Raw genomic sequence first — 16865 nt, 5'->3', positions numbered from 1 at the left:
GAGAGAGAGAGAGAGAGAGAGAGAGAGAGAGAGAGAGAGAGAGAGAGAGAGAGAGAGAGAGAGAGAGAGAGAGAGAGAGAGAGAGAGAGAGAGAGAGAAGAGAGAGAGAGAGAGAGAGAGAGAGAGAGAGAGAGATATAAAGTAGATATGATTGAAGAAAACTTGGTCCGGATTTAGGATAGTACACTATCGACGGTTGAAAAGGCGGATTCCAAGAGCTAACAGCTCGATCCTGTAGGCACAAATAGGAAACACACACACACACACACACACACACACACACACACACACACACACACACACACACACACACACACACACACACACACACACACACACACACACACACACACACACACACAGTTCTCCCAGTACAAGTGAAAGGCCTCGTACTCAGCTCAACATCCCCGAGTTCGTGAGTCTCTCCTTCCAGCAGGGTCGACCCTCCTACAGGTACGACCCTTCTACAGGTACGACCCTCCTACAGGTACGACCCCTCCTATAGGTACGACCCTCCTACAGGTACGACCCCTCCTACAGGTACGACCCTCCTACAGGTACGACCCCTCCTACAGGTACGACCCCTCTGCAGGTACGACCCTCCTACAGGTACGACCCTAATATAGTTACGACCACGGTCCCCTCTTTAGACCTCTACCGGAAAAGGATCTCTGCCAACGTGGACTAAATACAAAATTACTGGAACCCCATTTCACTCGTCACTTTGGATATATAGACTCGTCAGATAGCCGATCTTAGAGAGACTGACACTAAGACCCCAGCAGAGCTGAGTACTGGAACTAAGAGGATCTTCAGGAAGTGTTGGGGGCTGAGAGAGAGACTCCCACAGGTTCTGGAGTTACCTCTATTCTCAGCAGACTTTCCATGTGTACTTCTAGATATTATTTCCAGCGAGAGCAAAAGAGAGAAAGAGAGAAACATTCACTGGAATCGTCACAAATTGTCTTGAGCCGCGTTTGAGAAGCTGACAGACACGATGGCCTGATTGTTGACAACCACTAACTGCTCCAGAAGCACACACACACACACCCACGCCTTGTCATGCAACACACACACACACACACACACACACACACACACACACACACACACACACACACACACACACACACACACACACACACACACACACACACACACACACACACACACACACACACACACACACACACACACACACACACACACACACACACACACACACACACACACACACACACACACACACACACACACACAGAGGCTGACTCCATACACAGTTTTAAGTGTAGATATGATAGAGCCCAGTAAGTTCAGGAATCTGTACACCTGTTGATTGACGGTTGAGAGGCGGGACCAAAGAGCCAGAGCTCAACCCCCGCAAACACAACTAGGTGAGTACACACACACACACACACACACACACACACACACACACACACACACACACACACACACACACACACACACACACACACACACACACACACACACACACACACACACACACACACACACACACGGAGAAGGGAAGCGTCACCCACACAATAATGTCTCCGTTATGCCTGGCCTCAGACACACCTTCAGGCACGCCCACTCCCTTAACCACACTGGCACTTGGGAAGAAAATTACCTTCCGCTGGTTCTAAGTAAGACGTAGGAGGCTTGAGTGAAGGGGGACGAGTGGTGTCACAACATAATACGATACTTCTTGCTTGGCCTAAAATGTCGATAAGAAAGAGTGACAGCTGGTCGGTGCTCAAGTTAACTGAACAGTTGCTGAGCGTTGAGTGATTAGGAGGAGTTGAGCATTGAGGAGCTAAGTGTTAAGGTGGAGTTTAGCGCTGAGCAGCTGAGGTAGAGCTGATCAGCTGCTGAGAAATTAGGTGCTGTATGTTGAAGAGGTACCGAGCCCTGAGAGGAAGCTCAGGACTTGAGCAATGAAAAACAATGACAAACTGATTGCTAAGGAGAAGCTCAGTGCTAAAGGGGGAGTTGAGCGCTGACGCAGTGCTGAGTGCTGAGACAGAGTTGAGTGCTGAGACAGTGCTGCGTGCTGAGAGAGCTGAGTGCTGAGACAGAGCTGACTGCTAAGACAGAGCTGAGTGCTGAGACAGAGCTGAGTGCTGAGAGAGCTGAGTGCTGAGACAGAGCTGAGTGCTGAGACAGAGCTGAGTGCTGAGACAGAGCTGAGTGCTGAGACAGAGCTGAGGGAAACCCGAGTCATGTGACGAAATTAGCTGTGAGGTCAGATTTGCCCTTCATGGTTTTGTTAAAAAGTATGAATAGATCAAAAGTAGTTCCTGACATATAACAGTTAAGAACCAATTTTACCTAATAACTAAACCAATATAACTCTCAGGAGAGAACAAAGACACTATAACCACTGAGTGAAGGCACTATGAGCCTCGGGGCTTCACGATGGGACCAATATAACACAAACTAATGCCTGAGTGCAAGAACACTCAGTAAGGGACCGAGAGCTTAATACCTTTCGTCCAGACATGTTGGATTTTAATGTGTTATTCCTGAAAAACAAAAATTCTTATCACTTGAGAATGAACCATGTAGGTTCGAAACGTTGTGCGATTTTATAAGTGTAATACATTCTTTAGTTATTCATTAACTGAATAAATTAACTGTAAAATTCTGAAATTTTCTTATTCCTGAAAAGGAAATGTCAGAATATTACAGATTCATCTTTTTTGGGGGACTAATAGATAATTTACTTGTATAAAGAATAAATAATGTTTTTAGTAATTTTACTAAGCAAAAGAGCAATTATCTAGCAACCCTTAACCATTAAAACAACAAACTACCAAAGTGTTGGGGTAGTAATTGTTGCATGCTAATCTGTGCTAATCTCTTTATATATCCCTTTATCTGTGACTTCCTCTGTGATCATCTTGGCGTCTTTGTCTACCTGTCACGTTATCATTTTCTCTTTGTGGTTATTGATAGGCATTTTTACCCGTCTGTCTGTCCCTTGGGATTATTAAGTTGCCTTTGTCTTACCAAATAGGGACCTTAATCTTGTTAAGCATCTCGCCTCCCCTTTTCTTCCCTGCTTCTCTCTCTCTCTCTCTCTCTCTCTCTCTCTCTCTCTCTCTCTCTCTCTCTCTCTCTCTCTCTCTCTCTCTCTCTCTCTCTCTCTCTCTCTCTCTCTTTCTCTCTCTCTCTCTCTCTCTCTCTCTCTCTCTCTCTCTCTCTCTCTCTCTCTCTCTCTCTCTCTCTCTCTCTCTCTCTCTCTCTCTCTTTCTCTCTCTCTCTCTCTCTCTCTCTCTCTCTCTCTCTCTCTCTCTCTCTCTCTCTCTCTCTCTCTCTCTCTCTCTTTCTCTCTCTCTCTCTCTCTCACATATTTCTTTCTTCTCGTGTTTAAGTCACCGTGTCAAAGGTATTCGATTAAGAAGAGATAATTACTGAGGTATAAATTTTAAACCAAGGTAACTTTTATGTACCTTTTATAAGAGAAATAAAACGATGGGTTTTGTTTTTTGTTAGACGAGTGTCGGGCTGTAGTCACCCATGGCAAGACATCCTGACCCCAGCCCATGTTGACCCCAGCCCAGTCACCCATGGCAACACATCCTGACCCCAGCCTATCCTGACCCCAGCCCATCCTGACCCCAGCCCATCCTGACCCCAGTCCATGCTGACCCCAGCCCATCCTGACCCCAGCCCATCCTGACCCCAGCCCATCATCCTAAAATGAAAGTCCTTGTATTTTCGGCCACATACTCACTGTGTGTCGTGATGGACCAGCGGAGAGAACACTTTTGTATTATGGAATTTGGACAAACCGGAAGACTTTTGTATTGCTAATGAAACCTAACCTACGCTAACCATCCCAGGCCTAATACACGCTAATATAGTACAAATATGTACTATGCTAGGCCTAATATAGTACAAATATGTACTATACTTGGCCTAATATAGTACAAATAAGTACTATACTAGGCCTAGGAATATTTGTTTATTTTTTAACTTTTTTTCCAGGATCTTAAAGCAAAAATGATCAAAAAGTGGCTTAGTGGGGCTCCATTACTGCGTACTGGTACTCACGATCACGTGATTACTCAAAGTACTATTGTTTCATTCCTTTTTTAATCTTTGGCGGCTTTGTTTACAATTATTAAACAGTTAATGAGTTCCGAAGCACCAGGAGTCTGTTTATAACAATAACAACAGTTGATTGGCAAGTTTTCATGCTTGTAAACTGTTTAATAAATGTAAACAAAGCATTCAAAGATTGAGGAAAGATGTACACGTTCGTAAGTACTTGGGTAACAGCTTCGTGAATCTGGCCCCAGGTTGACTGACCCAAGTCTCTTGGTATGTTGTTGTTTCAGATTTAGCTACTCAGAACGAAGTGTCCATGTAGCATGGGGTATGGTGAGCCCGTAAGTCTCTTTATTGTCTCGTAGAACAATAACCCTTAATATGAGCGAAGGTCAGGTCAGGTGTTTAGGTTCTGCTGGCGAATATTTGTATTTGTAGTTCGTGGGTGGAACAATTATAGTATTGTGATTCGTACAGAGGTCGTCAGTGAAGCGCTGTTCGAACGTCATTTGTTGTAAGTCGTGTGTAAACGGTCGTTCATTCGTAAACACGGGGTTCGGTAGCTGGATGGAATGATCATTTGGCCTTTCTTGAGAAGGCTAAGGGTGTTTCAAACGAGTGACAGCTGATAATATATGAACAGTTTTGATAGGGGGACTCGTGGTTCAACCTTAATTACAAGTGGACACCTAGACAGCCTGGGGTACACCTGGGGTCCGCCTGGGGTCCACCTGGGGTCCGCCAGCACCGTGACGCGAGTATTACCCGCTGGGTCCAGATACTGCAGCCAGTCATTACTCTCCAACGGTCCGGGTTGTCACGGCCCTGTCACACACATGTCGTCTGGTGTGGAGGGCCCCTGGTGTGGTGGGCCCCTGGTGTGGTGGGCCCCTGGTGTGGTGGGTCCCTGGTGTGGTGGGCCCCTGGTGTGGTGGGCTCCTGGTGTGGTGGGCCCCTGGTGTGGTGGGCCCCTGGTGTGGTGGGCCCCTGGTGTGGTGGGCCCCTGGTGTGGTGGGAAGCTAGCTTCTGCTTTTCCAAAAGGCCCTGGAAGACATTTATGTGTATTTACCCATAAGGGTAAGACTTAAGGAGTGGCCCTGAGGGACTTCTGAGGCTCCCCAAATATCTGCCCACTAAATTATATATTCGCTACAAGGCGCATGTGTGTCTGCCCTCAGGCGGTGTTCATTTACACATAATTCTTTCCATTTTACTCTTCATGTGAACGCTAGACCACATATGGAACCAATGCTGTTGTGGCGCCTAAGTCTACAAATCAACTAAGAAATATTTGTCGAAATAGTGCTTCGCTAACGACCTCTGTTCGAACCCCGACTCTGTAAACGCTTCACCCACGTGCTTCAAATACTAATAACTGCCAACTGAACCTAAACACCTAACCTAACCAAATCTAAGCATAAATATGCACAATATGGTAATTTATAATAATATTAATTTCTTTCAGAAACTTGAATGAACAGTTTCATTCAGATACTTGAAGGAACAGTTTCATTCAGAAACTTGAAGGAACAGTTTCATTAGGAAATTTGAATGAACAGTTTCATTTAAAAACTTGAAGGAACAGTTTCATTCAGAAACTTGAATGAACAGTTTCATTCAGAAACTTGAAAGAACAGTTTCATTAAGAAACTTGAATGAACAGTTTCATTCAGAAACTTGAAAGAACAGTTTCATTAAGAAACTTGAATGAACAGTTTCATTCAGAAACTTGAATGAAAAGTATAATGAATGAAAAGTGTGTTAAAAATATATGAATGCGTCACTGGGGTCGACCGCTGGATGGAAGGCACATAACGTGAGGACAGGACGAAGCATTTGGCTTGTTGATCAAAACAGGCTGAGGTTCGATAGGCACCTCATTAAACACAGATAACTGCGACCAGAACCAAACTACCTAACCTAATCTATCCAAGGCCTAACTATACAAAAAATTAATATTATAACACAATTTAAATTCGAGAAAGAATCCATTTTGGTTGCTCACTTAAAATAATAAAATAATATAATAAAACTAATAGTAATTGTTGTAGCTAAGTTTAGACCATCCTCTAACCAGGAATGAGTGTGTCAGTGTGAGAAGAGAAGCAGAGAAAAAAGTATGAAAATTATATAGCAAATAAAGCAAGACAGAACCAAAGCTACTCCACAGTCACATCAGGAGGAAAACAACAGTGAAGGACCAGGTGATGACACTTAGAACGGGCCAGGAAGGATAGATACATAGAGAAAGACAAAGAGATGTGTGAAGAACTCGACAAGAGATTCCAGAATGTCTTCACAATAGAACGAGAGGAAGTCCCTGTGATGGGAGTGGTGGCAGTAAACCAGGAGGCCTTGGAAGGGTTCAAAATCACCAGAGATGAGGTCAAGAGACATCTGTTGGATCTAGTCTTGAAAAAGGCTGTTGGCCAGCACGGAATCTCACCATGGGGTATTGAAAGAGTGTGCAGAAGCATTTTGCTTGCCACTCTCCATAGTGTATAGTAAGTCATTGGACACGGGAGACCTACCAGAAATATGGAAGAGGGCTAATATCGCCCCAATATACAAAAAGGGTGACAGACAAGAGGCACTGAACTACAGGCCAGTGACCTTAACTTGTATACCAATCAAGGTGATGGAGAAGATCGTGAGAAAAAACCTTGTAGCACATCTGGAGAGAAGGGACTTCATGACAAATCACCAACATGAGTTCAGGGAGGGTAAATCTTGCCTCAGGTTTAATAGAATTCTACGATCAGGTGACAAAGATTAACCAAGAAAGAGAAGAATGGGCAGACTGCATTTTCTTGGACTGTCGGAAAGCCTTTGACACAGTACCCCATAAGAGGCTGATGAATAAGTTAGAGAATCGGGCAAGAGTAACTGGTAGGACGCTCCAGTGGATAAGGGAGTACCTAAGCAATTAGAAGCAGAGAGTTACAGTGAGGGGTGAGACCTCAGATTGGCATGAAGTCATAAGCGTAGTCCCACAGGGCTCTGTACTCGGTCCTATCCTGTTTCTGATATACGTAAATGATCTCCCAGAGGGTATAGACTCATTCCTCTTAATGTTTGCTGACGACGCCAAAATTATGAGAAGGATTAAGACAGAGGAGGACAGCTTGAGGCTTCAAGAAGACCTGGACAAACTGAAGGTGTAGGGAGCAGGAGACCAGATACAAGGTATCATTTAGGAGATGAAATACTTCAAGAATCAGAGAGAGAGAAAGACCTGGGGGTTAATATCACGTCAGACCTGTCCCCCCTGAAGCCCATATCATGAGGATAACATCAGCGGCATATTCCAGGTTGGCCAACATAAGAATGGCCTTTTGAAACGTGTGAAAGGAATCATTCAGAACTTTGTATACCACACATGTCAGACCAATCCTGGAGTATGCAGCTCCATAATGGAGTCCATATCTCGCCAAGCTCATGACTAAATTGGAGAAAGTTCAAGGGTTTGCCAGCAGACTAGTACCCGAACTGAGGGGTATGAGCTACGAGGAGAGCCTACGAGAATTAAATCTCACGTCGCTGGAAGACTGAAGAGTTAGCGGGGACAAGATCCCCACATACAAGATTCTCAAAGAAATTGATAGGGTAGATAAAAAACAGATTATTTAACACAAGGGGCACACGTACTAGGGGACACAGGTGCAAACTGAGTGCCCAAATGAGCCATTGAGACATTAGTTTATTTTTTAGTGTCAGAGTAGTTGACAAATGGAGTGCATTAGGAAGTGATGTGGTGGAGGCTGACTCCATACACAGTTTCAAGTGTATATATGATAGAGCCCAATACGTTCAGGAACCTGTACATCATTATATTGACAGTTGAGAGGCGGGACCAAAGAGCCAGAGCTCAACCCCCGCAAGCACAATTAGGTGAGTTAAAAAGCGGGACCAAAGAACTGAAGCTCTACCCCCATAAGCACAACCAGGTGAGTTCACCCACACACTCAGAGAGAGTGAAACAAAGGTGAGTGGAACACCTAGAGAAGAGAGCCTTCGTAACAAGACTGCAGGCACGGACGCAGAGTATGCTAATCCTGCCTCACGAATATATAATAGCCTGAGCCTCTTCCGCCGCACTCAGGCGCCCCCCCCCTCGCCTTGCACTACTTTCACCTTCAGACCTCAAGACGTCTTCCCATTCTGATACTCATTTCTCACCTGCGCCTCACAGCCTCCTCTCGGACCTCTCTCTTCACCTCTCTCACCCCTTCACCTACTTCTCATACATCTTGTACAGATAAGCATCATGGTAGAGGTTTCGGGGTCCTTGTGCTTGCTGGGACGAGAGCTGCTCCTCGCCGCCGCCGATTCTAAACATTATTAGTTCAATGCCTCTGTTATCACGCTTTCCTTATTGTATTTACCATTAAAACTGTGTATTGGTTTAGTGTCAATGACTTCTTGTCAAACCTATTTCACTTAGACACTCAAGATGTTCCTTCTGAATTAACTCAGTTGTCTCTAGTATCCTTCAATATTACCTCGTTCTACTGTGCTTTGTTATCAGCATTATTTCTGTGTAAATTCCACTGAGAATCATATATGTCGTTATCATGTCTTTAATATTCCTCCTCTTTCAGTACCTTGAGGTCTGGCTACCTCAGACTTTCCTCGTAGCTTGAATCTCTCAGCTCAGGAACGAGCTTACCTGCAAATCTTAGAAGTTGTTCGAGTTTTGAGTAGTACTTTTTCATGTGACGGTTCCATGCCGGGGCTACATATTCAGGAATAGGTATAGCAGAGGGTGTGTTTAGAGCCCAGAAGACCTCTTTGCCTGGTAGGAAGTGTATAATAGAGCCAATGAGGAGCAGCGGTGCCATAGGCACAACCAGAGAACACTGTATAAACATCAGAGGTCCACGGTTGTTGAATATCCTCCCAGCAATATAGGAAATATTGTCGGAACAAAAGTGGACTTCAAGAAAAAGAAATGCATAGTTTCCTGCAATAAGTACCGAGTTGTATTGAATATGTGGGCAAGCGGGCAGCTCCAAGCAACAGTTTGTTGGACCAAACTCTCTTGTCAGAGCTTGTTCCAACAGTTTTTACCCGATAGGAAATCTTGGTCCAACAGCTTTTTCTCCTCAGGCTCCTCACTCCCTAAGCCCTGGTCGAGCTTGGGGGGAGTATGATGACCAGACCACACACTAGAATGTGAAGGAACGACGACGTTTAGGTCCGTCCTGGACCATTCTCAAGTCGATTGAGAATACTTTAGCCACGTTATTGTGACTCATCGCCTGCATTGGGAGGAGTAAAACTCCCGGAACCTTCCTCAGGTAAAGTCCAGGGGCCAGATTCACGAAAGCACTTACGCAAACACTTACGAACCTGTACATCTTTTCTCAATCTTTGGCGGCTTTGTTTACAATAATTAAACAGTTAATGAGCTCCGAAGCACCAGGAGGCTGTTTATAATAATAACAACAGTTGATTGGCAAGTTTTCATGCTTGTAAACTGTTTAATAAATGTAACCAAAGCCGTCAAAAATTTAGGAAAGATGTACACGTTCGTAAGTGCTTGCGTAAGTGCTTTCGTGAATCTGGCCCCAGGTTCACAAATATTGACCAGTTTGGTTCATGTTGCTAACGTTATTGTGGTGATGCAATCTGACATTAACTTTTGGCTTATGTTTTCCCGGGTTTTCATTGTTCTTATGACTCCTTTTCCTATCCTCGTAACTTTGTGTTGAATTGTGTTAAATTTGAACATCCATTTCTCAGAGAGCTTCCATTGTCTCAATGATCCAATTACAATGCATCACAGTCCGTCTCTGTCCTAATTATTCTCATCAGTTGAGCACCATCCCACAAACATTAATATGAAGGAGAAAGTTTCTTGTGTCAGGTCATTTACATATAAAAGCACCGACCCTTTGTGGCCTCCAATCGTAGCATCTTTTGTGTGTTATCTCCGCTCTCATTTGCAACCCTTTGCATCCTTCCTGAGAGGTACACATTCACCTACTTCAGCCTTCCTGAGAGGTACACATTCACCTACTGCAGCCTTCCTGAGAGGTACACATTCACCTACTGCAGCCTTCCTGAGAGGTACACATTCACCTACTTCAGCCTTCCTGAGAGGTACACATTCACCTACTTCAGCCTTCCTTAGACTCCCAGCACACCTTTCTGTTTCTCAAGCCTCAGTGGGAGTATGTTGTGCACCACTGTATCAAACACTTTCTAACAGTCGAGGAATATGCAGTCTGCAAATCACTCTCTTGTGTTTGAGTTATATTATCTTATTATAGCACTTCATCAAGTCCCTGCTGGTGATTGGAGAAAAAGTTGAAGTTTTAAGCCTGCCGCAGGTCAGTCTCTCTCTCTCTAGTAGGTTGTAGAGCGTGATTGTGAAGGGTACAGGGGCCAGATTTACGAAGCAGTTACGCAAGCACTTACTAATTCGTACATCTTTTTTCAATCTTTTGCGGCTTTGTTTACAATTATTAAACAGTTAATGAGCTCCGAAGCACCAGGAGGCTGTTTATAACAACAACAATAGTTTATTAGCAAGTTGTCATGCTTGTAAACTGTTTACTAAATGTAACCAAAGCCGCCAAAGATTGAGGAAAGATATACACGTTCGTAAGTACTTACGTAACTGCTTCGTGAATCTGGTCCTGTCTTCTTCCAGTCCTATATATTAACATCATTAGCATTTCCTAACAGTCTATGAGCTTTTGAAGAGTGAAGTAAGCTTTTTCTGCATCAGTATGAGTCCCAACCACTTGGGGTGGACGGTAGAGCGACGGTCTCGCTTAAATGCAGGTCGGCGTTCAATCCCCAACCGTCCACAAGTGGTTGGGCCACCATTCCTTCTCCCCGTCCCATCCCAAATCCTTATCCTGATCCCCTTCCAAGTGCAATATAGGTCTCAATGGTTTGTTTTTCCACAACAGGTCCCTTCCGTATCAATATTGGGAGTTAAGGGGGGGAGGGGGGGAGCATGTATGGATGGGGGTGTGGGGATGTATGGTTGGGGGGGGGAGGGGATGAGAAGATGGGGATGGCAGTGTATGGGGGTTGAGTGCACGTAAGTATAGTAGTGAAGAGGTTGAGTTGGATTAGATAGTTGATGGAATTGAGTAGGTGGGCATGGTAGTGTAGACCTGTAGAGGGATGAGTAGATGGGCATGGTAGTGTAGACCTGTAGAGGGATGAGTAGATGGGCATGGTAGTGTAGACCTGTAGAGGGATGAGTAGGTGGGCATGGTAGTGTAGACCTGTAGAGGGATGAGTAGATGGGCATAGTAGAGTCGTGGTAAGCAGGTGGGAATGCCAGAGTAAATAATTAAGGCTGACAAAGTGAGAAGTGAGCTTCTCACTTTGTATTTTTCTCCTTACATATAAGTAAGTAACTTATATGTATATTACTTATATTACATATAAGTAAGTAAGTTACATGTAAGTGACTATGTTTGGGTGGGAGCGAGGCTTAAGCTTGCAGGAGTTGCTTATTTGGTGAGGATTTTATTATGAGTAAGAGGCATGAGGTTTTGTGTGGGTGAGTATGAGTTAGAGGTAGTGAAAATGTCTCCTGTGTCTCTGCTTGCTTGTGGCGAGTCAGAGAGGAAACCTCTTGATGTATTCTTTGTACGTACACAGGATCTGAGGCGCTCGAAGAGATTCACATCTTTTAACCATTCACTGTAATTCTCAATTTGTAACGTTTCAGTAGATCAGTGATAATACAGTGGTTCGTGTAATCGGTTCACAGCCGACAGATCCAGGGTTCGATTCTCTTCACGTCACTTTTTAATTTTCCCGTCTGGTAATAGCATATTCTGAACCAATTGCAGGCGATGAGTCACAATAACGTGGCTAAAGTATGATGATGACAAGACCACACACTAGAAGGTGAAGGGACGACGACGTTTCGGTCCGTCCTGGGCCATTCTCAAGTCCATTGTGAGAATCGACTTGAGAATGGTCCAGGACGGACCGAAACGTCGTAGTCCCTTCACATTCTAGTGTGTGGTCTTGTCATCATTCTGAACCCGTTCTTCTTGCTGGTCTCGTTCAGTCTTGAGACTGTAGTCTGGCTCAGGTCTGCTCACTCTACTCTCGCCGGGAGAGATTAATCTGACCCCGTTCGAGTCTCCCTCAGCAGTCTTCCAAAGCAACTTCCGTGTGGTACATTTCTCTTGCAACAATTCTCTCTCTTATCTCTGCAACATGCCACTCCTGCTCTGCCTTCCCTCCTGCTCATTGTTCAGCCCTTCACACACACCTATCTCCTCACCTATCCGGCTCAACTATCCGGCTCAACTTTCAATTTCCACTCCATCCATCAGGGTAAAGCATTGGCCAATCAACCACAACCGGCAGCAGAACAAATGAACGTCAGGTCTTTACTTAAGACAAATCAAAGTCAGAAAGCAATTTAAAACCCATTACTGTTTGCTAATTAAATTTCTGTTCCTTGCGATATATTTTCCAGGTAGTTTAAATCTTTATTCTCGTACGCCTCAGGTACGCCAGCACGACAGGTTAATTAGTACGTGTCACCGGGCTGTTGTGGAGGCCAGACTGCACACTGTTAACTGAGGATAACACCTGTTGATAGAACTGAAGTTAGGGAGGGTAATTGTAATGATACTCTTTATAAGAGCTGTTGAAGACTAGAACATTCTATATATATATAGGGAGGCGAGTGTTATTGTCCTCGGCGTCACTCCTCTTATATAGGAACCATCGGAAATGCATCCGAGGTGCAATATGGCCCTTTGTAGTTCACTATAGAAAAAAAGTGAATTATAAAGATTTATTACATATATAATTATATAATAAAACAGCTTGACAAGAAATTCTTGTTATCACACTATGGACACTCAAACCATATTTGAGACTTCATTATAGTGTTTGGCTGTTGCAATAGGTGCCAATATAAACAGAGTATCACGCTAACGGGACTACATCAATGAGAAAATACTTAGGAGCCGTGGAGAGGGTTCGAACCTTCGTAGTAGGTGGTGTTTCCAGGCACACGCGTGGAAACTTGCTACCGACCAGACAACGACATGGTATAAGGATTGCAACCTGGATTTCTTGAGGCTTCAACTGAAGCCTCAGGAAACCCTCGTGTGCTCAGGAGAACTCCAGGTTGCAATTCTTTTCCCATGTCCTGTCTGGTCGCTGGAGCGTGTGCGTGAGAACACTCACAACATAGATTCGAACCCCCATTACGGCTCCTATGGGTTTTCTCATAAAACCAGTCTTATTTAAAGAGCGAATGAGAGGTTAACCCTAACCCCCCCCCCCCTACAAAACTCCCAATATAATGACAAATCACAAACAAACCAACAAACAGTATCTTTTTTTAGATAGATGTAATATGTATTTATCCATATTTGAATACATATATATATATATATATATATATATATATATATTTATATATATATATATATATATATATATATATATATATATATATATATATATATATATATATATATATATATATATATGTCGTACCTAGTAACCAGAACGCACTTCTCAACCTACTATGCAAGACCCGATTTGCCTAATAAGCCAAGTTTTCATGAATTAATTGTTTTTCGACTACCTAACCTACCTAACCTAACCTAACATAACTTTTTCGGCTACCTAACCTAACCTAACCTATAAAGATAGGTTAGGTTAGGTTAGGTAGGGTTGGTTAGGTTCGGTCATATATCTACGTTATTTTTAACTCCAATAAAAAAAAATTGACCTCATACATAATGAAATGGGTAGCTTTATCATTTCATAAGAAAAAAATTAGAGAAAATATATTAATTCAGGAAAACTTGGCTAATTAGGCAAATCGGGCTTGCATAATAGGCTGAGAAGTGCGTTCTGGCTAATAGGTACGACATATATATATATATATATATATATATATATATATATATATATATATATATATATATATGTCGTACCTAGTAGCCAGAACGCACTTTTTGGCCTACTATGCAAGGCCCGATTTGCCTAATAAGCCAAGTTTTCCTGAATTAATGTATTTTCTCTAATTTTTTTCTTCTGAAATGATAAAGCTACCCATTTCAATATGTATGAGGTCAATTTTTTTTATTGGAGTTAAAATTAACGTAGATATATGACCGAACCTAACCAACCCTACCTAACCTAACCTAACCTATCTTTATAGGTTAGGTATGGTTAGGTACCCGAAAAAGTTAGGTTAGGTTAGGTTAGGTAGGTTAGGTAGTCGAAAAACAATTAATTCATGAAAACTTGGCTTATTAGGCAAATCGGGCCTTGCATAGTAGGCTGAGAAGTGCATTCTGGCTACTAGGTACGACATATATATATATATATATATATATATATATATATATATATATATATATATATATATATATATATATATATATATATATATATATAAAAGTTTGTGAGGGTACCACCTCTGGTGCCAATGTGGGGACCAATAGCCTCGGAGAAGAAAATAAAAAGCATTCAGAGGAGACCTTGTGGTATATATATATATATATATATATATATATATATATATATATATATATATATATTTATATATATATATATATATATATATATATATATATATATATATATATATATATATATATATATATTCTCCTATGCAAATGCTGAGTGACAGTAACGTGGCTGAAGAATGTGGGCCAAGCCACACACTAGAAGATGAAAGGACGATCAATATATTCTCATAGTCTGAGAAGGAAAACAGGTGGATGTTTGGTGCGTGTTGTTGGTGGAGAGGCGCAGCCGTGTGTGTGTGTGTCAGTGCCAGCAACACCGTGATTAATAATTCAAGTGTTGCTCCCATTGTTGCAAGGACTGGATGGTAAATGTGGTGCTCCATATTCTGTGTGTTGCGTGTGATGCATCACCCACGCGTGCGCACGTCCTTGCCTCACACACACACACGCATGCACACGCATGCACACGCACACGCATGCACGCGCACATATCCTTATCCACACACATGCAGGCACGCACACACACATATGCATGCGCACACACGTATGCACGCGCACACATCCTTACCCACACACACGCACGCACCCACATACACACGCATGCACGCACACACATCCTTACCTAAACACACATGCGCACACACACACATGCACGCGCACACACACGCACGCACGCGCACACGTCCTTACCTAAACACACATGCACACACACACACATACACACACATGCACGCGCACACACACGCACGCACATACACACGCACGCACACACACACGCACGCACTCAAACACTCACCCCCCCCCACACACACACACAAACACACACACACACACACTCACACTCATTTTCTAACGAAAATGACATTTTCCAACACCAGCACCAGGGGGGCACACATAGACAGGATGTCATCGGCGGCATATGGGACGCTGGCGAACATTAAAACGTCAATTAGAAACCAAACCTAAGACCCTTTCTAGCAAATCTACACAGCAGTTGTTAGACCAGAATTGGTCTAACAGTAGACGGGCATAGTTATAGTCTTGAAACTACCCGGTGGAGGCAGTTATATTCTTGAAACTACCCGGTGGAGGCAGTTATAGTCTTGAAACTACCCGATGGAGACATAGACCCCTGAAACTACCCGGTGGAGACATAGACCCCTGAAACTACCCGGTGGAGACATAGACCCCTGAAACTACCCGGCTGGACTACAATTACCCACCAGGAAGTGGCTTATACCACCCCAACAAGCGCACTACCACAGGTGGGAATGGCACCCCAGGAACCTGTTGATGGCCCCAGCCAATGTGACGGCTAGTCAGACCTCGTGGGAGTGCCACTCTGCTCCCGCGAGATCACTATACCGTTAAGTCCACTACGGGCTCACCATAGCCCGTGCTACTTGGAACTTTTTGTTCCGGGTAGCGAATCTTAAACAACAATAATGACGCCACTTAATCCTCGCTATCTCACCCACCTTTCTTATTTCTCTTCATTTCTCGCATTTATTCTTCTCTGTTCTTATCTATTTTCTCTTTTTCCAGCATTACATCTACAGCGCCTGTGTAATACATTCACTCCCTCGGGTCACTGAGTATACATGGGTGTAGCAAGAGCCTTGCAATACTAGCCCGAGTGCAAGGTCCAGTTTTGCGTGCAGGTAGCGTGCGAATGTCGACGTTGAGTGCACTCGTCGAAGGAGTGCTTCAGCGAGGGCAATACGCACTCTATATCAATTCTTGGGAGACACTCTTTATTTTTTTAGGGGGGAGGGAATAGGGGGTTCAGAGGCTTTGTTTATATATTTAGAATATACGTGCTTGTTCATTTGCTATGCTAGTTAACATGTATGTACACTGAGTACATATATGTTGATGTATGTACTCATCATACATGATGAGTACATACATCAACATGTATGTACTCACTGTGTATGTACTCATACACAGTGAGTGTGACATGAGATGAGCTGTGTTACAGGCGATTGAGAGTACTGCTTGAGGTCCTGTGTTTACCTGTTCTGTGTTCACTTGTTCTCTGTCCTCTTGTTCTGTGTCCTCTTGTTTCGTGTCCTCTTGTTCTCTGTCCTCTTGTTCTCTGTCCTCTTGTTCTCTGTCCTCTTGTTTTCCGTGCACATGCTTAGTGAACATTTATTTTGTGTTCTGTTTAGTGTCCATGCTGTGTCTCCTCTATGTGTCTCCTCTATGTGTCTCCTCTATGTGTCTCCTCTATGTGTCTCCTCTATGTGTCTCCGCTATGTGCGTGTCCGTGTTCTGTGTGTTCTGAACTTTCACCAGATTTGCTATGCGCTTGGCGGG

General features: G+C 43.5%; 1 protein-coding gene across 1 annotated transcript in view; it reads right to left on the bottom strand.

The window, feature by feature from the left end:
* Positions 1-16697, bottom strand: part of LOC138371708 (uncharacterized) — a 20848-nt gene extending 4151 nt beyond the window's left edge. The window contains exon 1 of the mRNA XM_069336726.1: positions 16563-16697. Within this exon, the coding sequence (XP_069192827.1) occupies positions 16563-16697 (135 nt within the window). The remainder of the gene's footprint in view (positions 1-16562) is intronic.
* Between the last annotated feature and the right edge of the window lie 168 nt (positions 16698-16865).

This window comes from Procambarus clarkii, chromosome 36, assembly GCF_040958095.1.
Source record: "Procambarus clarkii isolate CNS0578487 chromosome 36, FALCON_Pclarkii_2.0, whole genome shotgun sequence".
NCBI lineage: Eukaryota > Metazoa > Arthropoda > Malacostraca > Decapoda > Cambaridae > Procambarus > Procambarus clarkii.
The sequence above is the reverse complement of the archived record's forward strand: the minus strand, read 5'-3'. Positions and strand labels throughout refer to the sequence as shown.